The sequence below is a fragment of the Medicago sativa genome, chromosome 8 (genome assembly GCF_051527215.1).
Source record: "Medicago sativa cultivar Bolivia chromosome 8, Bolivia_mono, whole genome shotgun sequence".
Taxonomy (NCBI): Eukaryota; Viridiplantae; Streptophyta; class Magnoliopsida; order Fabales; family Fabaceae; genus Medicago; species Medicago sativa.
The window spans coordinates 77,391,820-77,416,919 of record NC_140756.1 but is presented as its reverse complement, the minus strand read 5'-3'; the positions used below and the strand labels follow the sequence as shown (position 1 = coordinate 77,416,919).

Here is a 25,100-nt window from a genome sequence, read left to right as displayed (position 1 = left end):
CTGACAATGTTAAGGGGTATCGCCTGTGGGATCCCACTGCCCGCAAGGTTGTTGTTAGCAGAGATGTAGTCTTTGCAGAAAATGAAATGCAAAGTGAGCAGAAAAATGACAGCACTTCTAAAGAGACTGCTATAGTGCAGTTGGAAGAAAAATCCAAAGAAAGTGATTCTTCTGAAGCTGAACCGGTGCACGAAGAACAAGAACCAGATGAGGTCAATGATGGTGTTCGTCGATCAACGCGTCAGACGCAGAAACCAGTTTGGCAATCAGACTATGTTATGACGAGTCACGATGCATATTGTCTTATAACTGAAGAAGGTGAACCTTCAACTTTTCAAGAGGCGTTGAAGGGTTCAGATGCTTCTCAATGGATGACAGCAATGCATGAAGAAATGGAGGCCTTACATAGGAACAAGACATGGGAACTTGTTGAACTTCCGAAGGGTCGGAAAGCCATTGGAAACAAATGGGTATACAAGATCAAACGTGATGGCAATGATCAAGTGGAACGGTATCGTGCAAGACTGGTGGTAAAAGGATATGCTCAGAAAGAAGGTATTGACTTCAATGAGATATTTTCTCCGGTTGTCAGACTTACTACTATCAGAGTAGTGTTGGCAATGTGTGCTGCATTGGATTTACATCTTAAACAGCTAGATGTAAAGACTGCTTTTCTTCATGGAGAACTTGAAGAAGAAATTTATATGTTCCAACCGGAAGGATTTAAGGAACAAGGAAAAGGAAACTTGGTTTGCAGGTTGACCAAATCTCTGTACGGTCTAAAGCAGGCGCCCAGATGTTGGTACAAGAGATTTGATTCTTTCATAATTAGCCTCAATTACAATAGGCTGAGTTCAGACCATTGTACATACTACAAAAGGTTTGATGATAATGATTATATCATTTTGCTATTGTTTGTGGATGACATGTTGGTGGTAGGCCCCAACAAAGATCAAGTCCAGGAATTGAAGGCACAGTTGGCTAGGGAGTTCGATATGAAAGACTTGGGACCAGCAAACAAGATTTTAGGGATGCAAATTCACCGAGACAGAAAAGACAGGAAGATTTGGCTTTCTCAAAAGAATTATCTAAGGAAAGTCTTGCGCCGCTTCAACATGCAAGACTGTAAGCCAATCTCTACCCCACTTCCTGTGAATTTTAAATTATCCTCAAGTATGAGTCCTAGCAATGAAGCGGAGAGGATGGAAATGTCTCGAGTGCCGTATGCATCGGCGGTGGGAAGCCTTATGTATGCCATGATATGTACAAGACCAAACATTGCACAAGCAGTGGGAGTGGTGAGTCGGTTTATGGCGGATCCGGGTAAAGAGCATTGGAATGCTGTTAAAAGAATCATGAGGTACATTAAAGGAACCTCAGGTGTTGCAATATGTTTCGGAGGACCAGAGTTAACTGTCAGGGGTTATGTTGATTCAGATTTTGCAGGTGATCATGATAAAAGAAAATCTACTACTGGTTATGTGTTCACGCTTGCTGGAGGAGCAGTAAGTTGGTTATCCAAGTTACAAACTGTTGTAGCTCTGTCAACAACAGAAGCTGAGTACATGGCAGCTACCCAAGCGTGTAAAGAAGCTATTTGGATGCAAAGGTTAATGGAGGAACTCGGGCACAAGCAGGAACAAATTACTGTGTATTGTGACAGTCAGAATGCCTTGCACATTGCAAGGAATCCAGCTTTTCATTCAAGGACGAAGCACATTGGCGTTCAATATCATTTTGTTCGAGAAGTAGTAGAGGAGGGGAGTGTGGATATGCAAAAGATTCACACCAATGATAACCTAGCAGATGTAATGACAAAGTCGATCAACATTGACAAGTTTGTATGGTGTCGATCCTCATATGGCCTATTGGAAACGTAGCAACTGAAGTTGGCAAGGTAGAGAGATTTTGAGAGCTTACAAAAGTGACTTTAAGTGGGAGATTGTGAACATGGTAAAGCCAACATTGTTGACTATTGAATGTCATGGCAATTTGTCAAGTGGTAAAGCTAAAGCCACTTTTGTTGACTTTAGGCATGCAAGCAAAGTGAAAATTTGGTTTGTCTTTGAAATTTCAAATATGGTGCCTATCATGCCAAAAATTGAAGCAAATTGTCAAAAGACAATTTCAAGTTGTATTGTTTTCTTCTTTAGGTGCCTACCATTTTTCACAACTTGCATGCATTTTGTTTTGTTTTGTTTGGCACATTACCTCTATAAATAGAGGGAAGCTGAGAGTGAACAAGTATCCCAAAAATCATAACAACACAAGCAGCAAGCAAAGCTTGTTTAGAGTAGTGAGAGAAAAAATATAGAGAGAAAAAATAGTTTCTTCTGTGAGGTTTCTCCTAGGTTGTGTTAGTTTGTATTCTCCTATTTATAAGAGAGAGTGGTAATTGTACTCTCCTTGTATTTAGAGAGAGGTCCTGTAATTTCTTCCACATAGTGAAAATTCTCTACTCTTGCCCCGTGATTTTTTTTCCCCTTATTTGTTGAGGGGTTTCCACGTAAAATATTGTGTGTTCAGTTCCTCTTTTCTCGTCTCTTATTTTAGTTGCGTGATAATATTTTGTGTTACTCTATTACCTAACAGTTGTAACATTGCCTTATATTCCTGTATCATCGTTTTTTTTAGTGTTAAAAGTGAAAGTTTGATAGAGCAGCATATTCATGATCATACTACGATATGCCAAAATAACATTATTTCTTCGTCCTTGCAAAAGCGGAAGATTGATTTGAAACAATTTGAGAAAGTGCTTAGGTACATGGTCTTGAACTGATAGCAATGCTACTCTTGAATATGAAGGTGGGAGATTGGGTTCAAAAGGCTTGTTTGTCCAGCCAACTGTATTTTCAACTGTTCAGGTATTGATTATCTGCCACAAGTCATTAAGACTTTGTAGTGGACCGTTTTCTAACACATACTAATATATTACTTAGGATGATTTGCTGATAGCAACTGATGAAATCTTTGGCCCAGTTTAGTCCATCTTGAAGTTCAAGTGAGTGAAATTGGAATCCCACTTGCTTGTTTCCTTCTAAATGAATAGATTTCATCATTATTTGCAGTCATGGTGTAATGTTCAATTATAGTTCATCATGTTATCAGGTCATAATATGACTTTCTAAAGTATCTGCATACATATCAAAAAAAAATATTGAATGAACGTCTGTAAATTGTTTTATATACAATAGGTCCATAGTTATTAAATTCTTTATAAAATTAGTATTCAAGATCAAGACAGTACCTTGGAATATTTTTAGTGTGACAATGTGGGATTTTTCCTAATAATTTATTGTTTTATTTTATATTAATAGGCACATTAATGAAGTAATACTATGAGCAAATGCAACACGTCGGTTTAGCAGCAGGTGTTTTACAGCCAAAACTTTGATGCAGGCCTGAGAGCTGGAACAATGTGATTAATTGTTTTGATGCTGCAATTCCTTTTGCTGGTTACAAGATGAGTGGGATTAGTAGGGAGAAAGGAATGTACAGTCCTCACAACTATCTGCAGGTAAAAGTTGTTGTGTCCTCAATGAAGAGTCATGCATGGTTTTAAATATCTTGCAGTATGTTTGGAACGGGCCACTGTCGAAACACATGCTTAGACAGTTATGTGGTTTTTATATCTTGTTCGGTGTTGAACAATAAAAAGTGACAATGCAAAAGAGTTCATTTGTTGGATTTATAGTGAAGAATATTTATTTGCAAGCTGCGGTATGGCTTTGGTGTGGCGTTGATCAATTGTAGCAGAGTGTGCAGGTGGTTATTTGCTTTTGTGTGCGTTTTTTCTAGCTTGGGAAAAAAGCTTTGAGAGGCTCATTTTCCAGCCGAACATCAGAATTAAAACAGAAGCTCAAATTCATCAATCTAAGATCTTTTTCCTCCGAATCACTCTCCCCTCTAGGCCTACACACATTTGACCACCTAACCCAAAGAATTTTCTTCACTCCACTAGATCCATCCCAGAAGAAGTTTCTTTGAATTTGAACAACTAGTTTCCAGGTCTTAACTGTCATCTCAACCTAGAATAGATAAACGAAATTGGAATTGTACTAAAAACCAAGTTTATTATTACTATTCGACCACCAAAGCTTACATATTTATTTCACCAGATACAAATCATGAACCTGAGAACCTTCGGCATTGGCTTCCAGTTAGACAACCGCCTCAGACTAACACCCGCACGTAAGCTTAAGAGAGGATATTAAAAAGGAATAGAACCCTTGTATAGTTGAGAAAGTCAGCCGCAATCTTCATGTATCGAAGCAACATTGCTCCTCTTATAAAAATCAGTCCGAAGTTCAGATACCAACTGAGACCACTGAAGAACAACTTTCATTGTCTAAAGATTTTCGACTGATCGGCTCCCCAAAGAAGAGTGTCATGTCGTCCATACTAGAGGTCAGAGACAACCAAATCGGAAATTTTCACTCTGAACCCTTTAAAGAGCCCATGAGCCAAAGCCTCGCGCATAAAACCACTATTAGAAACGACATGACATGTGCTAAATGATCACATTGACGCAACCATTTATGAATATCAATTTTGTTCCGTCGGAGAGCCATTAACTAAGATTAAAAGAAGACCAGAAAAGACACAGGTCTGAATATAAGATCTCTACGTATTCACTAGAGACAAACCTCCTCAGCTTACAAATATTAAACTATAAGCTAAATTAAAACATTATAAGCTTAACTTATAAACTCAAATACAATATATTTATGAAAATGCAAGTTTGTTCATTTTATTAGTCAAATAAATTCAATAACTGGTGTTCGTAAGACCAAACTCAAGTGACAAATACTGATATTGTTAGATTGAACACCTTCGCTCAAGTTCAAACATGGAACCTTGCAATTTTATGTGAGTTTCAGTGATGTTTGTTACTTTGCCTATAGACAAAAGTTTATCATTTCATGGACAATTAGTCTATAAGGGTTCTATTCAATTTTAAAGGAGTAGCTAGATAATGAAAAGATAAGTTGATTACGATTTCTTTTGTGTGAATTCCATCGTATTAATTTCTTCCAAAGTATATTCATACTTCATGTCATCATTGCAAACTTAGAAGCTGCGTGGAGGAATTAAGTTAGGTTGACAAATTCTCTCAAAAAAATCCCTCAAAAACATCCTTTCAAAAATAAAAAAGTTAGGCTGACAATTAGAATTATTAACCATCGACGCGTAGAGGAGAGGACAATAGGACATAACATGACCTATGAAAAACGATTAAATATCTAATCAAATTACTGCATGCATGGGGACATCACAATTGTTGCGTATCACACGTATAACAACATAAAATCTATTATCCTAACACAAAAACATAATGCCCATTAAGAAATTAAGAAAAGCCATTCTGGATTCGTCTCTACTTAACGTGTGTCTATCCACCAGGGGACCTCACTAATCAGTTATTATATTTCTACTGACTAATCAATCTCTGAGAACATTATTTAAAAAATAATTAATATTTTTTAAAAATAGTTAATAAAAAGTATTTTTACTTTGTCAAAAAAAAAAGTATTTTTACAATATAAGTTTGTTTTCCTTAATCAGTATTCTGTATTCTAGTCAGCACTTTCTTCTAGTTATTACATACTTTTCAAAGTGATAGCTCCCAGGCAGTGTTTGAAGAATTAAATTAAAGCATTTTAATTTAATTTTGTGAAATATTTTTCTTTTGACAATTAGTTATGTGAAAGATGTTCAAGGCGAAATCACATTATTTTAGTTAAATTCATAGTAATTTTTTGCTGCATATACATCCTCCGGTCATTATTATAAGCAAAAATCTACTTTTTAGGTTCATTCAATAAATAATGTATGTGATCCATTAAATAGACCACATACATCATTTATTAAATGAATCTAAAAATAAAATTTTGCTTATAATAGTGACCGGAGGGTGTACGTCTCAACCGATAGACAATGACGTATTACTTTGTTTTTATTTTTGCAAGGGCTAACACTCGTCGTTGTAATCTTGTCCTATCCTATAGTGATTAGATCTTACTATTTCTTCCGCTAAAACTATTTCGATCAACAAAGCAAACGCGTTAGTTTTGGCACGCTACGGTTGGTCCACGTCAGGCTTCATGCTTTTTCGTCAATATCATAATTTGTTTAACAAATATGTCAATAAGCCATTGAATGGATTATTGACCAGAAATAAGATTGTCAGTGAGAAAATGTGGACTTTCCAATGCATGTACTCCCTCCGGTCCTTATTATAAGAAAAAGTTGATTTTTTAGGTTCATTGTGTAAGTGATGTATCTAGTCTATATTTATAACAAGATACATTAATTATTCTATGAACCAAAAAAGTCAATTGTTTCTTATAATAAGGACCGGAGGGAGTATAATAAAATAAGGGGAAATGTTAACTTGTGCCCTTAAGGCACAAGTTTAGAAGCCTAATGTGGAAATAATGTATTGGAAATGCGTGCATTAAATTGAATCTTTAATGTTTTAATGAATTGAATGCACAAAGTTTAAGAGAATATTTCTTTTTTTAGATATCTTAAGATGTGCCCTAAGGGCACAAGTTAACACTACCCTAAAATAAGATATTTTTTTTAAGGGTATAATAAGATACTCCCTTCAATCCTATTTACAAGAGAAAGTTGACTTTTTAGATACATTGAATAATGCATGTATCTAGTCAAGAACCTAAACCAAATACATAAATTATTTAATGTATCTAAAAAGTAAATTGTCTCTTGTAAATAGGACCAGAGGGAGTATATTGGTACACACTAGTAGTTAGGACCCAACCCAATATGCATACTCATGTTTGACCATGCTTAGTTTATTGATAATCCTACAAGTAAAATAAATCCTCAAATTTGCATGTAGAGCGAGACTGCGGTTTTTACTTCTGCAGGTTTTAAAACTCGTTTGGTGTTTATTCACTCTAACTAAATTATTGCAATATAGACATCATCAATGAGAGCGTAACAATGTTAAATCTCTTTAACGAGAGTTATCTACAATGGTTCTATTCGACTTGAGAGATTAGTTTTTCAAGTTGCACGGAAATGATATTTGATTCATATATCAAAAAAAGATTGCAATAGAGGTTGTCTAACGTGCACAAGTAGAATAATCCTGCACTATTCACAAATATCTTTTTTATCATCAGATCAATAAATCTTACTCCCTCCGTCCCGGAATATCTGACCCATTTCCTAAAAAAAGTGTCCCAAAATAACTGAGTCATTACAATTTTCAATACAACTTTCATCATTCCCAATACAATATAACTCTAATTAATACTACTTTCATCATTCCCAATACAATATATTCCACTTTCCCATTTATTTATACATTTTTCTTAATCTGTGTGAAAAACCAAACTGACTCAGATAAAACGGGACGGAGGTAGTATCATATACTCCCTCCGTTTCACAATACATGTCCAAGTCAAACACTTCACACATGCCAATGCATAATTTTGACCGTTAATATCTTTAATTATTTAAAGTAAAAAATTATAAAAATTTAAAATTTTGAAAATATTTGTCGAGACAAATCAAACATCTTACATGCTAATATTTATATTTATACATTAGTTAAAAAGTATGGTCAAAGTAAGTCAAGTGAATAGTGCACATTACAAAAATTGGACATGTATTTTAAAACGGAGAGAGTATCATTTAATCTAATAGGGAGTTTTATGATCCCAATAATAAAAACTATTTTGTGTTATCTAAAACTTAACTCACTTATATACCATAGAACAAGCCTTGGTAATAGAATTAATTATAAAAGAAAGATTTGATCATTATTGGAGGGCAAAAGCTCTATTTATACAAAAGCACAATCACATATTATACTAACTAAATGAAGCAGAAATATAAAGGGAAGAGTCCAACAACCCAATACAAAATGGTTGCTCTATGTATATTTATATTGTGCAAACCTTAAAATAAATCGATTAGATTGCATCTTAATAAATTTTGTGCAACCGAAAGTTGCATTATGATAAATCAAAGAGCTTTTGAATAAAATTGAGGGTTGAATCGTATCTCCTAATAATAGCTTTCGAGCAAAAATGTTTAAAAATAGTCTAACACCTTGCTGCTTTGTGGAGTACCATACTACCAACAGCCTAATGCTTGGTTTTAAAAACCCATTTATAACCTATAACCATTTTATTGTGGTGATTTCTTATGTTAAAACTCATATTTTGTCATGTTTTAGAGCAACAATTTATTATTTTCTTATGTTATTTATCAGATTCCCTAATAAAAAGAATCGTTGAACCCCTAAACACACGCAATTAAAATTCATGTACCAAAAAATAAAATAAAAAATGAGGTACAATTTGTAAAAGGGAATTAGTCACTTTAGTCCCTGAATGGAAAAGAAGTAGTCACTTTAGTCCCTGCATGCAGAGAAATTGCAAAACAATCCTTGAATGTAGACTCTGTTGGTCAATTTCAGGGACTAAAGTGACTAACGGAGTCTACGTTCGGGGACTAAATTGACTAACGGAGTCTGCATTCAGAGACTTTTAAAATTTATCTGTATTCAGGGACTAAAGTGACGACTTCTTTCTCATTCAGAGACTAAAGTGACTAATCTCCCATTTGTAAATTATTGAGGTCAGCAGCTTCATGACAGCAACATCAAATTTCCAGATACACACGTCAATACACAATAACTCCACCTGTAATGTCGGTCAAGGGGACCCATAAGCAATCATCATTTCAAATCTTTTCCTCACTCCTCCTTCCCCCTTAACCTTCTTCCCCCAATGAAATATCCACAAAAACAGATAAATAAATTTAGTTACAGCAACCTTTATCTTCCACGTGTCCATAACGAATCTTCCTCAGTTCCTACTCTTTTCCTCTAAATCCTAGTCAACATATACCTATACCACGTCCAAATATCTTAACACGTGTCCACTTTTTCTACAGTCAGCAACAATAAACGCGCATGTCTCATCTCTTCCTATAATATAACCTTACCTTACACTATCAATTATCTAATTCTAATCTATCCAAATTCAACTCAAAACAAAACAACATTTAGTATTATGAATTTGTTTGTAAACTGTTTTAGTTCAATTCAATAATGACTAGTACTCATCTTACTAATCAAAGGGATCGCCGTATCCTATCATTCCCAGCGGTTCACCCTTGCGAAAACATATCTCCCACAACACTTATCACTTCTCTAATCACTCTTTCACAAACTATATCCAATATCCAACCTCAAATATTCCCAACTCAAAAACGTAACGCTAGAGAAACTATACGTCAAATTAGTATAATTTCAATTTTCCTCAACGAAATTAAAGATAGTGGTTCCATTATTCCTAACTCAATTATCCTATGCTTTTCGGAGCTTCACTTCACTTTACAAAAGATTCATTTCTTAATGCAAGATTGTACTTTAGAAGGTTCTAGTCTCTTATTGCTCGCGAAATCGCAACACGTGGCGTCTCAGTTTCGTTCTTTCATTCGCGCAGTGGCTATTACACTAGACATTTTGCCTTTACACAGAGTCGAAATTTGCGACGAAGTGAAGGAGTTAGTTGAATTGGTAGCTAAACAAGCGAGGAGAAGTAAATTCGAAGTGGACCCCAACGACGAGGTTGCGTCCAAGAAACTTCATTATGTTCTGCATCAATTCGAGAGAGGAACTGAACCTAACGTGAATACCATGAATGAAATCCTTGATTACCTCAAAATCAAGACATGGAATGACTGTGACAGAGAAATCAAATTCTTAGAAAACGAGATAAGTTTCTTGGAGGATAAGAACTGCGACGAACGAGAGGTTCCGTTGTTGAGTTCTTTGATTGGGTTTTTAAGCTACTGTAGGGTAGTAGTGATATTCGAAGATTTTGATGAAAATTTGGTTAAGCTCGAAGCTCGACGCAGCACGGAGATGATAACTATAAATTGTTTCAATCCAGAGGATTTCCGGTGTCCAATTTCACTTGAATTAATGACTGATCCAGTAACAGTTTCAACAGGACAAACCTATGATCGTGCTTCAATTCAGACATGGCTTAAAGCAGGAAACACAAAATGCCCCAAAACAGGGGAAAGTATTAAAAACACAGAATTAGTCCCCAACACAACACTGAAGAGACTTATCCAACAATTCTGCAGTGATAATGGTATTTCATTCACAAGATTTTCTAACCGTAACCGTGACATAACGAGGACAATTTTACCCGGCAGTTCTGCAGCAGCACATGCTATGCAGTTTCTGTCATGGTTTCTAACGCGAAGGCTCGTGTTCGGAACAGAGCAACAGAAGAACAAAGCAGCTTACGAGATTCGTTTGTTAACAAGGTCAAGCATTTTCAACAGAGCTTGTTTGATTGAAGTTGGAACTGTGCCACCACTGTTGGATCTTTTAGCTACGGAGGATAAAACGACTCAAGAGAATGCAATCTCTGCTTTGTTGAAGCTTTCAAAGTATGCAACCGGGCCTGAAAATATCATAGACCATAACGGTTTAAAGCCCGTTGTGTATGTGCTGAAAAATGGGCTTAGTCTTGAAGCCCGTCAAATTGCAGCTGCTATAATATTCTATCTTTGTTCAGTGAAGGAATACAGAAAATTAATAGGTGAAAATCAAGATGTGATTTATGGTTTAGTTGAATTGACTAAAGAAGGAACAACCTGCGGGAAAAAGAATGCAGTGGTTGCGATTTTTGGACTTCTTTTACTTCCTAGGAATCATCAACGCGTGCTTGAAGCCGGTGCTGTTCACGCGCTTGTTTCTATTTTGAATACCTTGGGCAACAAGGAAGAGCTTGTTACTGAAACATTGGCTGTTCTTGCGGCACTTGCTGAGAATTTTGATGGAGCTAATGCTGTTTTGGAAGCTTCTGTGTTGCCGTTGATTACTGGGCTGTTGCGATCTGCTCCTTCGCGTGCTGCAAAGGAACATTGTGTTTCGATATTGTTGTCTCTATGTGTTAATGGTGGAGTGGATGTTGCTGGTGTTCTTGCTAAGGATGTTACACTTATGCCTTTGCTTTATTCGCTTCTTACGGATGGTACTTCTCATGCTGCTAAGAAAGCGCGTTTTCTCATTAAAGTTCTGCAGGATTTCAATGAAACTGCAACTTCTCGATTGAAAGGTTCCGCAATTCTACGCCAATTGAATGTGTTAGAACTTAGAAATTAGAATCTCTTCTTGTGAATATATATATGTATACTTTTTTTGTGTATATACTATATACTGTAACATATACCTTGGTTATTGCCACATTTGAGAATTTGTGGAATTAGCTCTCTGTATTTTTATCTCTAGTGAGCTAATTTTAATAAGTGAGCTTCAAATTATACACTGGAAGCTTATGATTATTTTGTATCTGGTATAGTTAAGAATTAAAGTGGTGTGAAATCAATGAATGAAGTCAGTTTAGATTACTTCAAGTTCTCTTTTTGTTTTATTTTGATATTTTCCCAAATCAACAATGTTTGGTTCCTTTGAATGTGTTCAAGATGGTGTTGTTGAGACTATTTAAAAATAGGATTTATACAAAAGCGAATTTATTTAAAAGAGGAGTGTTAAATTATGTTCCAATTCTATGTGGAAATGGTGTGGTATTGATTGAACAGCTAAGTATTGTATAGAATTCTAAGTTGGTTGGAAGTTTCTACTCATTAGAAAAACTCAACTGAGTTCATTTGATAAAACTATATTTCATATATTGTACCAGTACTATCATGCATGTGTTATACTTGTGTTCTAATCAAGTGTTTGGAGCTAATTAGCATGACTCACAAATTGGAGTCGTATTATAGCTCTCGGTGCAAAAAAATTTACTAATTTTGGTCATTTCTTTGCTGCTGCGGGCGGAATTTTAGTGTGCACTGATGAGGAAGTTTATTGGGGTTTGTTGTTTGTCTTTCTTTTTGGTGGTTTTCTCTTTCAATTATAGTTGGAGAAATGTAGGATATTTGAGAGCTGTTGGTTGAGAATTGTTGTGCAGGAGAAGAGTAGGAGCCCAAGAGTTGTGGAGGAGAAGAGTAGGAGTCCAAGAGAATTGAGTGATATCTGCATAAGATGCCGCGTCCGATTTTGCTTCATCTTTTTTGGTTTAACACGATATTGATATGAAATTTTCACCGTCGTTTAGCAGTAATTAATTTCGTTGGGAAATATGTGAGAGTCAATAATCAAACTCTGAACCATGTGTTTAAGGAGCTCAAATCTCTTACTACTTGGATCAATTATACTTTTGTATTTGGCATTGTTTATATTTAATAAAAGTCATTTTATTTTGGATCAATTGAAGGATTGTATTTTTTTGACTTTTATATTCATCTTATTTGTCATTCCTCTTCCCAAAAGCTTTGTAACAGACCCATATAGCCATTTTGCACATTACAATTGGGCAATGTGGTAGTTTCCCACATGACTTGGGTGTCAGAGCGCATGTGAAGATACCACCCCTTCCCTCTCACCGGCAACGGGGCACTTCCATAGATTCCGACGAGATCTTCGATAATGGAACACTTTCTTCATCAATCCATCGTATCAATGTGAGTATCATTATCTTCCTTGAGATAATTCTTTATTGGACATATCAAAACTCAAGTGGCCCCTATTTACTGGGACCAAAGACATTAATAAGCATCAATTTTATTCATATTAGTATTCAAAGAATATGTTATATTGGCTTATTTTAGAGCTTATACAAATAAATAAGCATTAATGTATTATTTATAAACTAGTTAAGATAGTTTATAAAAAAAAAACAACTTATAAACATACAATTTTCGTTAATAAAATCTTATAAATTAACAAAAAAGGTCAATTATTTGAATAAACTCTTTTTCACAAGCTCGGTCCAAACATGCCCTAAACTGATAGCATAAGTAGATAAATTTTGAGTCCACGTTGATAGTAACTTACTAGAGTATAGGGACTTTGATGATAAATTGTTAAATATAAGGACTAATTAAACAATTTAGAGTATTCATAAACAACTCATTTGAGATGATAAGGGATTAGTAAACAAACACTTCCTCGAAGACATATCACTATCGTCAAATAGTGCAATTTTTCCAAATTTTAAATTAGGGTTTCTGAGATTTGGGTTAATCCAATGGCAACCGAGCCAAAACCTTCCGAGAACGTCAAGGTTGATCTCTTTGAAGACGACGACGAGTTCGAGGAGTTTGAAATCAACGAAGGTAACTTCAAATCGTTCCAACCTTTAACCCCTCTTCATTCCAATCGTTGTTGCAATCAATTTCAGCTTCATTCAATTTCGATCCAGATTTGAATTCATGTTAGTAGTTTCTTATTGTTTATTTTTGCAATCTTATGTAACTTGCAGGTTGGGAAGACAAGGAGGAAGGGAGAGAGGTAGCTCAGCAATGGGAAGATGATTGGGATGATGATGATGTTAGTGATGATTTCTCTCTTCAGCTAAAGAGAGAGTTAGAGGGCAATGCTGAGAAGAAATAAAACTATTTGTTAGGTATTTTAGCTCTAGGTGTTTTTTCCACAAAATTTCTTGATGCAAAAGAAATTGAAACTTTGCCTAGTTACTATTGAAAATATTTGGTGAAGTTTTTGAATGTTTTCATTTGGATTTGGTATTTCTTACACCACATCAAATTGTTGTGGCATAGTATCACTTGTGAGTATGGTTGGTGTTATTTTTTTCTATGAACGATTGTGGTTAAACTTAGGTGTACTTGAGTTGCAAGTTATCCTTTTTTTTTTTTTCTTGTTGATCAATGGTGCCCAAGTGCGTCTAGACAGATCTCTTTTTAAGTTTGATATGATGGGATGATATGAGATTGTGATTTATCGGCATCTTCGGCCCTGAAGGATTGACTGTCAATTGCAGGTAAATGTTGCTAATAAGTATAAGTAAAATGAAATTAGAATGATATAGCTACCACCAAATGAGGGGGAGATATGTGTGTGAAATTAAATCATGTGGACTTCAGATATGATGTTCAGATGAATGCATATTTGTTCAATGATTTCCAATAGGCTTTCATACTCAATCTATGAAAGGAATATTTGGAGTTCATCTAATCAATCAAGTGTTTTCTTTCTCTTTTAGAACTCTCAAAGGTGTTTTCGTTGTGCATATTTGGAGTTATGCATGCTTTGTTAAATCATGTTGTTTAATTGACAATTTGACATCATAAAGTGTAGGATCAACTAGAATAGAGATGTTTTGAATTAGTGTCTTGGTTCTTGTTGAAGTGCTCACGGACCATCAACAACAACATGGGGATGTTTGGAGTAGAGATGAAGGTCGTGCGTTTAGGATATTTGTGTGTTGCTGCAGAGTTTTTGACTTTTTCTAATGCTACATGGGGATGTTTGGAGTAGAGATGAAGGTCGTGCGTTTAGGATATTTGTGTGTTGCTGCAGAGTTTTTGACTTTTTCTAATGCTACAAGAAGAATAAAGGGGACAAAGGTTACCAATTGTTGTGGGATCGATGTAGAAATCTTAATTATATTTGGGTAAAGAGTTTAAATATTAAAAAATTGTAAAAACAAGTTAACATAGGTCAAGACTCAAGAGTGCATTTATCCATGTTAAATGTCGCCTTATTCCATAAGGAGGAAAGTGCCACTGATTTTGGCTATTTCTTAAATGTTAGATTAATATTTTTGTTGATACAAGGGTTAGCTCAAAGGTCAAGATCTAAAGGAGGTGTGATTGCATCTTGACTACATTTGGTGTAAAGATTTTTCTTCTTCTGAATGCGTTGAACTGAAATTCATCTTTAATATCAGTCAAGAGTTGATAGATATCCCATCAGTTAGCTTTGCGAATTTTGTTTAAATTCTGAGTACAATCTGATAATAGAAAGGTATCCTTTTGTGATAAATTAGCGTGTACTTGTTGAACCATTTAGGTTTTAGACTCAACCAATATAAATATTATCTTATAGAGTACTGAAATAGTAATCGTAAGTGTTCAACCACACACATCCAAAAAATCACAAGTAAACAACCAAGTAGTGTATACACTCAATCGTGGAAGACCAACTCGAATACGAGAGCGAGATTATTTTTGTAAATTGATTCATGTTTAATAAGTCCTTTAACTTTTGGGACCATAAGTAGTAAGTGTTTATCAAAATGTGTGTAATCAATGCATAGAAAATCGAAATATTTGACTTTTTTAAAGAATAATTGCTTATTTGAGAATGCTTAAAGAGTGCCCCGGGGACACTCGTTAACAAGACCCTTAACTTTTTCATTTTTCAAAACTCTAGTAAGTAGTAAATTTCTCTTTGGGAACCCAAGCTTCTGACAGGTTCTTGCATGCTCATAGCCATTCCTCCATACTTACTTTAGTTTGCGCCACTCCATTCTCACAAGTGTTGTCTTGGCCAACTTGAGACATCTTTTGGGTACATGATGCCACAGACGCTTGGTGCAACCTAATGTGAGGGAGGATGTGGTGCTTAGACCAGCATGAACACTGTGATTGTTCGTTGTTGAGGGAGGAGGACAACGAAAGGTATGCTCGATGCTTCCACCTTGTTGTACAAATATCATTAAATGTTGGAATAATAAGATTGGCACATTCTTAGAACAAAGACTAAAAGTAATTCCAATTAAAAACATATTGGACGACGTTGAACTTAGTAACGGATGATGATACCTAGTTCAATGTTCTTGAGACATGTCTTTAGCTGAAAAGGTTCAAGGTAGGTCAGTGAAGAGTGAAGAAAACAACCAAGACACCTCAAATTAACCCCTTTGTTTAGGACATTTGTTTTTGAGTGTTGTTATATACAATGAATTTATTTTTCTAAAATTTTCATGAGCATTGTGCTGGGGTTAAATAGGAGTCATGCGGCAAAACAATTTTTTTTATATAATTTAATTTTACGGAAATAATGATCGTAGTGGTGTTGTGTTACAAAATCAACTCATCGTGATGCTTTGTGAAAACCGTTTTTGCTATATCTAGCATAATTCTTTTGTAATTTTGTAGGATTAAATGTTTGGAAAACAAAAGAATTAACATGAGACATTTTAGAATTAAGGCATATTTGGACCAAAAGTGGAAACAAATTCTATTTATAGAAGACATATTTAACTATTAGTATTTTTTTGTCGAGGGGACTTTTTTATTAGTATTGATCTTCGACTTATGGTAAATAGTAATAGCACTTGACTTTCTCTTTTTCTTGTCTAAATCCTAAAATTTCAACGAAAAGTATAGCAATCATTGAAAACAGTGGTGTTAGTTAGATGGTTAGCACTTGACTTGTGGTAATACATAAATCAATCATTGAAAACACTCAAAATGATTAGGGACCAGTGGTATTAGTTAGATGGTTAGACAGTGAATTCCGAAGAAAAAGAAGTTTGTTATGGCTAGAATGCAGGTTCACCAGTCAGCACTTCATACTTGTTGCGGTCAAGAACTAAAACATCACCCAAACTTAGATAAGTGTCCAAATACCTATTTATGGCATATTGCTTAAGTACACATATTAAAAAATTGTTTAGCTTCCCTCAAAACAAAAAACAAAAAAATATTTAGCTATCAATTTTCATTTGCATTCTTCATTTGTTTTTTTTTTTTGGAGAAACATTCTTCATTTGTTTACATCGTCTTTCTTCAGCTTCTTCTTTGAATTTTGCAGCCATGGTTGACACTTATTTAATAAGAACCATTATTGGAATAATCGGTTAGTGCAGAAAAACCTCTGGCTTATTTCCCCTGTTTATTCCTTCTTTCTTTTTCTATCAAGTTGTTAAACTTATACAACCCTAAGAAGTATCGGCACCAACCCGCAGACATGATAGTAATTTAAGAAAATAGAAGTGATAGAATGTAACTATATGTGTTGTGTCAACGTCAACACCAATGTGCGCAATGTCGAACATCAAACATGCTTTAAATTTGAAATATTGGTGCTACGTAAACATAACACCGCATTCTTTCTCTATATTTTTATTTGGTCATTTTGATCTAAACAGAATGATCAACCTAGTGTGACACGACTGATAAATATTTGAATGCTTCAATCTTGACTTATATGTGGAGAGAGATGAATCCTTTAAATGAGTTTGAGTTAGAATTTACAACTGCTTGCAGGGATAATCTAATTTGACATCAAGATTGTGGGGAAAAAATGAAAGAATTAATTTAATACACGCTTTATAATATCACCATACAATTTTATTTTTGCTAATCTATTGAATGTTATTTTATTTGCAGGAAATGTCATTTCTTTTTGTTTATTCATGTCACCGGTGTAAATTTCTCTCCCTCATACTCTTTATTCTTGTAATTAATTTAAGGATTTTAGCACTGTAATTAATGACAAATATGTATTTCTAATTTATACGCAGGCCTACATTTATAAAAATATGTAAGGCAAAATCAGTGCAAGATTTCAAACCAGATCCGTATGTGGTAACTATACTCAATTGTGCAATGTGGTCATTCTATGGAATGCCCTTCATTAGTAAAAGTAACACTCTTGTCCTCACAATTAATGGCTTTGGCTTCTTCATTGAGATTATCTACACTTCCATCTTCTTCGTATACTCAAATGGGAGTAAACGTGTGAGAAACATCTCAAACTTATTAATTAGTTATAGTCTATTTTTCTTTTCAATGTTTTAAAAATCGAATTGAAGGTCAAACCATGAACATTGTCTACGATACGTTCAGTTACTTAAATGGTTAGATTGTTTAATTTTGGTTTGAGCGATTTAAACCAATTGAACCATGATCTAAAAGTTTGACTGGTTTGATGTTAAGTTCAATTTTTAAAACATTAGTTTTTTCACTTGACAATTGATCAATATTACTGATTTTATAATTTTTGTTCTAATTGGTTGGTGGATTGGGTGAATTTTAATCAATTTCAGAAGAAGATCTTGTTGGCCCTTCTAGCTGAAGTTGTATTCCTTGTCTTAGTGGTATTTATTGTCATGTATTTTGTTACCAGCCTTAAAGACAGAAGGTTCATTGTTGGAGTTATATGCATAATCTTTAACATCCTTATGTACTTTTCACCCTTAACTGTCATGGTACGTGTGATTATTCAGTTTCTTAATTAACTAGTTTCCTACCAAATTTGTGTTTTTGGTTTGCATAATAGCAATTACTTTTGTCTGTTTTATTTTGTTGATTTGCTTGTTTTTTTTTTAAATTTTTACACCTAAAAAAAAGAGCAGCGTCAAGTAATTAGATCGAAGAGTGTGAAGTACATGCCATTCTTACTCTCACTGGCCAACTTTGCCAATGGGCTCGTTTGGACGACTTATGCACTTCTTAGATGGGATCCATTCGTAGTGGTAATAATCTATCTATCATTAGTCGTTATTATTGTTAAATTTTTGTTCCAAGGATCTATATATTCTATTTAACTTTACATTTTATTTGAGCTGGTTAGTCCCTTGGTTAAGCTTTGAAATTAATCAAATGACGCCTTCTGAAATTATTTTTGATGATCCATAAAACCAATGCTGATAAATTTGATGTGAAAAGTAAATAATTTGAGGTTTGTAGTTTATGATTGCTAATAAAATGTTTGAATGCATAGATTCCCAATGGCTTGGGAGCACTTTCTGGATTGGCTCAGCTCATCCTTTATGCCATTTACTACCGAACAACAAAGTGGGACGATGATGCTCCACCTAGTAGTGTCAACAATGTATGACTACAGCTTGGATTGACAGAAAGAAAGAACAAGTTCAAAGGAAAAAGTTGTTCTTTTAGTACATACCAAGGTCTCTTGGAATTTTTTCTTTTTCTCATTTTCTTTGAAAGGAATAACTTGTTTTCATATTGTAAAGTCATAGCACTGATCTCTTGTAGAATAGAATAAGTTGAGATCATTACAGCGATTGTTGTGGACCTAAACGATGTACATGTTTATTTGAGTTTGCCTAGATTTATTAGAAGAGTGTATCATAATCATCAGATGACAAAAATAAATATACATATCATAAATGATTCACAGTTCAATGCTTCATTAAAAAAACAGAAGGTTCATAACTTTTTCTTTTAAAACTCAGTATCCGGCCGAAGAATCGACTAATTTGAGGATCAATGATCAAACGTCTGATCACATGCTTAAAAGATTGATTATCCGACAGCCATACATATACAACTCTATACGGTTTGACTTCATTATTATATTGCCAATTTGCCATTAAACAGGAACAATGAAACATTGATATTGACCTTATTTTCTCCTCGTTCTATATTGATAAACACTAATTATACCAGTCAAACACCATTACTGCACCATTACCCTTTTGAATACTACTGGGACTAAGTTTGGATGATGAAAGCAAGGAGAGATTAGAACACCAAGTCAATGGGTCCAATTTAATCACATCAAATATGATTGCAAGTTTGCAACAGTATAATATATAGTATAATGAAGATCCAGCTGGGAGGCAACATTGGCTGAAATTAATACCCATACCCACAAAACTCAAACCAAGGTGGAGAAAAAAAGGCAAGAGTGAAAGAAAATCAGAGGCACCAATTCCTCCAACCTATACCTGCTACTGTGTATCTCATCTCATTACAGTATCCAATTCTGTATTCTCACATAGATACAAATTTGATTCTTCAAATAGTGAAAAACCACTAAAACCAAATTGTTTGTTGTCAACTAAAGAATAGAACTTCATGGTCCTCTATGCTTGCGGAAGCAAAAACAACCCTGCTGCTGATCAATAGGGATCATACCTCCGCCTTTGGATGTGTCAATGGCCTCCAGCATGGTAACTACCTCGTCCATCTCTGGCCGCTTATCAGGACTGGCATCCCAGCATTTCCTCATTACGTTTGCAAGAGAACTTGGGCAGCATCTTGGTATTTCTGGTCTCAAATTCTAAATTCCAACATAAAACAATAATGTCATCATAATGGATTCACAAACATAGAATCCACTGCAATTATAAATATGCATTGCTTACATAAGACAATCAACTGAAACGAGGTAGCAAGTATACCTGGCGAACAACAGCTGAAGTAATCTCTGAGAAACTTAGGTCAGGATATGGCATGTCACAACAATATGTCTCCCATAAACAGATACCAAAACTGTATACATCACATTTCCTGTTATAAGGGTTTCCATTTAAAACCTGTAAGAAGCCAACCCCATTGGGAAAAAATGAATAGTCAATTACAGCGACTTTCTCTTTGAACAATATATTAAGGTAATCATTTATTCTCATTGAAGAACTCTTAGAATGACAATGGAAAACAGAGACACTCACCCACCCCCAATAGGATTAAATTGGGGCTAAGTATATCCATTCCCCATCAGACAGAATTGGTCCTCTCATCAGAATTTATGAATGAGTGAGGAAAGAGATATGCACAATTTTCACAGGATATCTCTTTATAGTTCATAAACTCTGATGAAGTCTTGTTAAATCTTTGACTAGAGATAGACAGAGTAATTACAAAATAAGGTCAATTCAAATTTTAACAAGAGGATCTTGAGACACTGCATGCCTTTACACCAAGGCTTGCACTCTGTTATACATGCTAGTACAATAATTTTGATTGAATGCTTCAAGTCCCAGTAAAATATCTATTTTTAAGTGTAGTCCTAGTAAAAATTCTATCCATTTTTAGTCCATACCATTTATAGAAACATGATAAAATGATAGGGATAAACTTGAAAGATCCGTAATTTTATAGGGACTACAAACATATTTAACCAAAAAGATTTTACAGGTACTAACTGCACACCTCTGGAGCCATATAACCAAGGGTTCCGGTCTCCCCGGTCATATCATTAGGATTTGACGCCTCGACTCGTGCAACCCCAAAATCAGCAATTTTAACTGTGCGGGTCTTATCCAACAGCATGTTTTCTGTCTTCACGTCTCTGTGAACAATCTTCTGAGAGTGAAGATAACTCAACCTGTAAAACCAAGCGAGTGGTTAGTTATATAGACAAATTATGGGTGTTTTTTTTTTCAATCTGCTAAACTCAATTAAAATAGATTACCCTCTTGCTAAATCAAGCACCAGCTGGATGACAACCTTGAAAGCTAATTTCCTCCTCCTGTTCTTTATTAGGTATGATTTCAGTGTACCTCCAGCAAGATACTCCACAACAACACAACAGATATTGCTTGGCATGCCAATTAGACCGGTATCAGTTTGAATCTGCAATTCTGCAGATCCCATAGTTGCTCCAATAAACTAAACATAGAAACAAGACGCTTTCAGAGAAGTGCATACTACAGATTGGAAAGAGAGAAAATAAAAAAAAAAACAAGTAACTACCAAATATCACAAATAATATATCATAGAACAGGAAATAGAATATGTCACGAAGAAAAAGAGCAAATAGGGCCATGTGGGCTTATTATACTTGTTCTGTGTACCTGCATGCATCTTTTGCTTCAGAAAAGGGAAATAAAAGAAGAACACCCACCATACCAAATGGAAAGACTTTAATGCAAAGAAGATACACGATATCTTTTCATTGGTTATGATGGTCAGGAAAAGGCTGAAGTGCATCGGGAGGAGAAAATGGTACAGGAGATACATGCTTTCAAAGAACAGATTCACCATAAATTGTATAAACCCGAAGGCTTGAAGCTTTCATTATTGGGAAATTTCAAAACATGCAAGAGGGCTGGTTTATTATTTACAAGCTTTGGTCAACAGCAATGAGGATGCTGAACCAAATAGAAAATGCTTATTCAAATCCATCTTTATCCTCTGATGTGAAATACTAGTTCCCTATTAGAGCACTCTGAAGTTGCGAAAATTTATATATAGAATGGTAATCATATCAAAACAGACTCTTTTTTATATGAAGAATTCGGTTTTCATTCATAGACAACCAGAGTATAGACACAGATTAACAAGATATGAATTAAGTCATATACTTTTATGGAATAGCTGCAAAGAAGTTACTTATACTCTATTCTTGTATTCAACTTTATGATAGGTAGGCAATTCGACAGAGATCTTCTAAAAATTGCTTTCGGAATAATAAGAAAGTAAAACTCCAAATATTTAGATATACATTCAACCATGGATTATCTGAAAACTTGTAGAATTCAAGATTTGTAGCCTGTTAATAAGGAAATAGTATATGCCACAAGTGCTTGAACCGTATAATATTTCTCTGTTGAATCACCACGGGCAGACTCAGATTAATCCATTGCAAATTACATATTGCAACAGTCTCATTTTGTATTACCCCTTATCATCAAAACTACTTTTGGGTTCCATATTCCAACTTATCAACATAGAATCAGAAACAATAAGAGAGGCATATCTGGGACAGTGAAACTCATATGTTGTATATAAATTTCAATATAATATGAATCACATTTTTTAGTTTCCGCAAAATAGTAGAATTTTTTATATTTTGCAAATAATAAAACTTTACATAATGTCGTTCATTGTGCAGCCTGCATAGTTCATGCTCCTTAAACAATATGTATGAAACTTTTTCACACAGTCGGGAAGGAAATCCCTAAAAGTTACATCACTTCCATCCAAATGACCTAATCACTTGACAGTGATTATCACTATCCCAAAATATATGTGACTCGTATGTGAATTTGAAACAAAATTGAACCCAATCGATGAGTATATCTTCATGAAATAATTTGCAATAAAAATTCCAATTCATTAAGATGAATCGCAACATGCCTCTAAATCACAATTCACATTTTGCAGCACGCGCAGTCTCAAAACATGCAGGTCAATGCAACCCGGTTTCTGAAAGACTTGTAACGTTTTTTATGCCGCTTTCTTAAGAAAAGGATAGATAAAATCTTCCAAAAGCCAATGTTCATAACCCAAATAAAAATCACTTGGGGCCTAACTCATCCTTATAAAACCAGCTAGTAAGGTGAGGAGTGCCTCCTCTTTATCAACTCTTCTCAAGAGTCATGTATATCCGATGTGGGACTCAATCCACCCCCTCAAAGCTAACACAATGAAGGTGTCGGAGGCTGCAATGACGGGAAACCAAAGGCTGCATTTTAGGCAACTAGGGACAGACCGCAATGAAGGTGGAATTTCCAACACCCCCCTCACGCTTCAGCCCAGTCCAATGGGCCTGAAGCATAAACGATGCGGGAAGCCCAACGATAGGTCTGGGATAGGCTCCGATACCATGTTGAAATTTGAGGCCTAACTCATCCTTACAAACCGGCTTGTAAGGTGTAAAGGTGAGGAGTGTCTCCTCTTTATCAACTCTTCTCAAGAGTCCTATCTATCCGATGTAGGACTAAATCCACCCCCTCAAAGCCAACACAATGAAGGTGTTGGAGGCTGCAATGAAGGCAAACCAAAGGCCGCAATTTAGGTGACTAGGGGCAGACCACGATTTAGGCGACTAGGGGCAGACCGCAATGAAGGCAGAATTTCCAACATGACCTTGTGATTTTTGCTTGCGTGACTTATTTTTCCTTTTCTGTTTTTGATAAAATCACTTGTTTTTTTCCCTTAAAAATGACATTTGTATTTTGATCTTGTATCTAACAATTCATAATAAGATTTAAATCACGACTCGAAAAACAGATCTTCTAATTCACAATTAGAATCTTGATTTGACAAACCACTACATGAAAATATGCCCAGCAAACAGAAAGAATCTCCAATGGAAAAAAAGTATATTGCATGAATAGGTATAATATACAAAGGTATACATAAAAAGGAGGACTAAGTTGCCTTTTCTTGAAAATAACACCCTTGAAAGAAAGAAGTTGATGAATCACACCCCGAATGAAAATACTAAGCACATAACACTAACACATGCAACACTATAACCACAAGCTCATCATATATAATTTACAAACAATAAAAACATAAGAGGCTGAAGTTGAATAAAATGAAATCAACCTTTGTGACATTGGGATGTTCAAGTTTATGCCAAACAGCAACTTCCTGTATAAACGCGGCCCTCAGTGAGGAAACCTCAGCTTCTGTCCTTTGACCTTCTTCACCCCAGTCAAGCAATTTAACTGATCATTAAGCAATTACAATTCATTATCAGTAAAATCCAGAAAATGAAACCTCTAACTCAATTTCACCATAAGAACAACCAACAAAACAATAACATCAAACTTTCTAACATCCACCCCATCATACGACCAAGACCAAAACCTTAAAACACCAACAACCAAGCCTTGTCCCAATAAGTAGAGTTGACTAAATGGATCAAACAATGTTAGAATTTTCTATCATATCTCTATCCAACTCTTTTTTTTATTTTAATGAAAACTCGAAATCTGGCTCAAAGACCAACTAATTCGGGAACCAATCCTACCATCCGGTTGAAGTCAGAGCAAATCTCTGCATGGACTAACCCAACACGGGAACTATTGGCACATGGGGGATTCAATCCTGGCACGTAAAGAGGAGCCAAAACATTCACCACCAAGTCAACTCAATAATCTCTATGTCCATCCTAAAAACCTAAAAACATCCCCCAAATAGATATCATTCCTACAGATTATTCAAACTCGCTAAATCATTGTAAAAGTCAACTCTTTTCAAGAGAAAAAAAATAATTTTTTTAATAAAAAATAATACAAATCACGAGAAAATATAATTTCAAATGGATTAAGCATCTGAATCTGACAAGTAAAAATCATCCACACAAAAAAAAAAATGGAACAAACCAGCAACATCTTGAGTATCATAAACTCCACGATGAACAGTGCCAAAAGTGCCACGAGCAATAACACTTTTGATGATAAGTTTAGAAGGATCAATTTCCCAATCCTGTTTTTGCTTCTTGAAGTTAGTTTTGAACTTAATAGATGTAGGAGAAGTATTGGCACTGCTTGTGTGAACACGAACATGATCAAAAACAGAAGCAGAAGCAGCAGAAGAATCTTCTTCTTCAGCGCGCTTTTTCTTATCAATAGTCAACACCTTGTTGAGATGTCTTTCAAGCTGTTCATCGATGCTTTTCAGATCAATCTGATCTGCTCTTACAAACCCATCACTGCTTTCCTTCATCTTCTTCTTCTGAGAGAATCTATGGATGATGATTGGATTATGGGTTTGGTGAGAAAAGGAGAAAGTGAAAATAAAGATGAGATTTTATCTTCTAATTCACAATTAGAATCTTGATTTGACAAACCACT

The 25,100-nt window shown here is 35.0% G+C and overlaps 3 protein-coding genes and 1 pseudogene across 4 annotated transcripts; 3 read left to right on the top strand and 1 right to left on the bottom strand.

Annotated features, from left to right (window-relative positions):
• Window positions 1-8,401: 8,401 nt before the first annotated feature.
• Window positions 8,402-11,412, top strand: LOC146901754 (U-box domain-containing protein 19 pseudogene; annotated as a pseudogene). The gene has a single exon (XR_015023001.1). The product of XR_015023001.1 is annotated as a U-box domain-containing protein 19 pseudogene (transcript).
• A 1,572-nt stretch (window positions 11,413-12,984) lies between these two features.
• LOC146901753 (protein DELETION OF SUV3 SUPPRESSOR 1(I)-like) lies at window positions 12,985-13,688 on the top strand. Its single transcript, XM_085736031.1, has 2 exons — window positions 12,985-13,185; window positions 13,332-13,688. Exons 1-2 carry the CDS (start codon window positions 13,098-13,100, stop codon window positions 13,460-13,462), a joined length of 219 nt encoding a protein of 72 aa, XP_085592157.1. The 5' UTR covers window positions 12,985-13,097; the 3' UTR covers window positions 13,463-13,688.
• Window positions 13,689-16,292: 2,604 nt separating this feature from the next.
• On the top strand, window positions 16,293-18,905 carry ATVEX1 (Nodulin MtN3 family protein). Its single transcript, XM_085736029.1, has 6 exons — window positions 16,293-16,675; window positions 17,209-17,245; window positions 17,343-17,559; window positions 17,868-18,029; window positions 18,177-18,296; window positions 18,545-18,905. Exons 1-6 carry the CDS (start codon window positions 16,633-16,635, stop codon window positions 18,659-18,661), a joined length of 696 nt encoding a protein of 231 aa, XP_085592155.1. The 5' UTR covers window positions 16,293-16,632; the 3' UTR covers window positions 18,662-18,905.
• Window positions 18,906-19,308: 403 nt separating this feature from the next.
• LOC146901751 (serine/threonine-protein kinase 52-like) lies at window positions 19,309-25,063 on the bottom strand. The gene is made up of 6 exons (XM_085736027.1): window positions 24,630-25,063; window positions 23,848-23,969; window positions 20,984-21,180; window positions 20,722-20,896; window positions 19,971-20,105; window positions 19,309-19,849 (listed from the first exon to the last, which is right to left on the bottom strand). Exons 1-6 carry the CDS (start codon window positions 24,970-24,972, stop codon window positions 19,643-19,645), a joined length of 1,179 nt encoding a protein of 392 aa, XP_085592153.1. The 5' UTR covers window positions 24,973-25,063; the 3' UTR covers window positions 19,309-19,642.
• Between the last annotated feature and the right edge of the window lie 37 nt (window positions 25,064-25,100).

Bases quoted from the DNA above. Each gene is read 5' to 3' on its own strand.
- LOC146901753 (XM_085736031.1), top strand. From the start codon at position 13,098: ATGGCAACCGAGCCAAAACCTTCCGAGAACGTCAAGGTTGATCTCTTT. The intron at 13,186-13,331 runs GTAACTTCAAAT...TGTAACTTGCAG, and splicing joins GGAGTTTGAAATCAACGAAG to GTTGGGAAGACAAGGAGGAA.
- ATVEX1 (XM_085736029.1), top strand. From the start codon at position 16,633: ATGGTTGACACTTATTTAATAAGAACCATTATTGGAATAATCG. The intron at 17,246-17,342 runs GTAAATTTCTCT...ATTTATACGCAG, and splicing joins TGTTTATTCATGTCACCGGT to GCCTACATTTATAAAAATAT. The intron at 18,030-18,176 runs GTACGTGTGATT...AAAAAAGAGCAG, and splicing joins TTTCACCCTTAACTGTCATG to CGTCAAGTAATTAGATCGAA.
- LOC146901751 (XM_085736027.1), bottom strand. From the start codon at position 24,972: ATGAAGGAAAGCAGTGATGGGTTTGTAAGAGCAGATCAGATTGATCTG. The intron at 20,106-20,721 runs GTGTGCAGTTAG...GGCTTCTTACAG, and splicing joins TTGGTTATATGGCTCCAGAG to GTTTTAAATGGAAACCCTTA. The intron at 19,850-19,970 runs GTATACTTGCTA...GTTGGAATTTAG, and splicing joins CTTCAGCTGTTGTTCGCCAG to AATTTGAGACCAGAAATACC.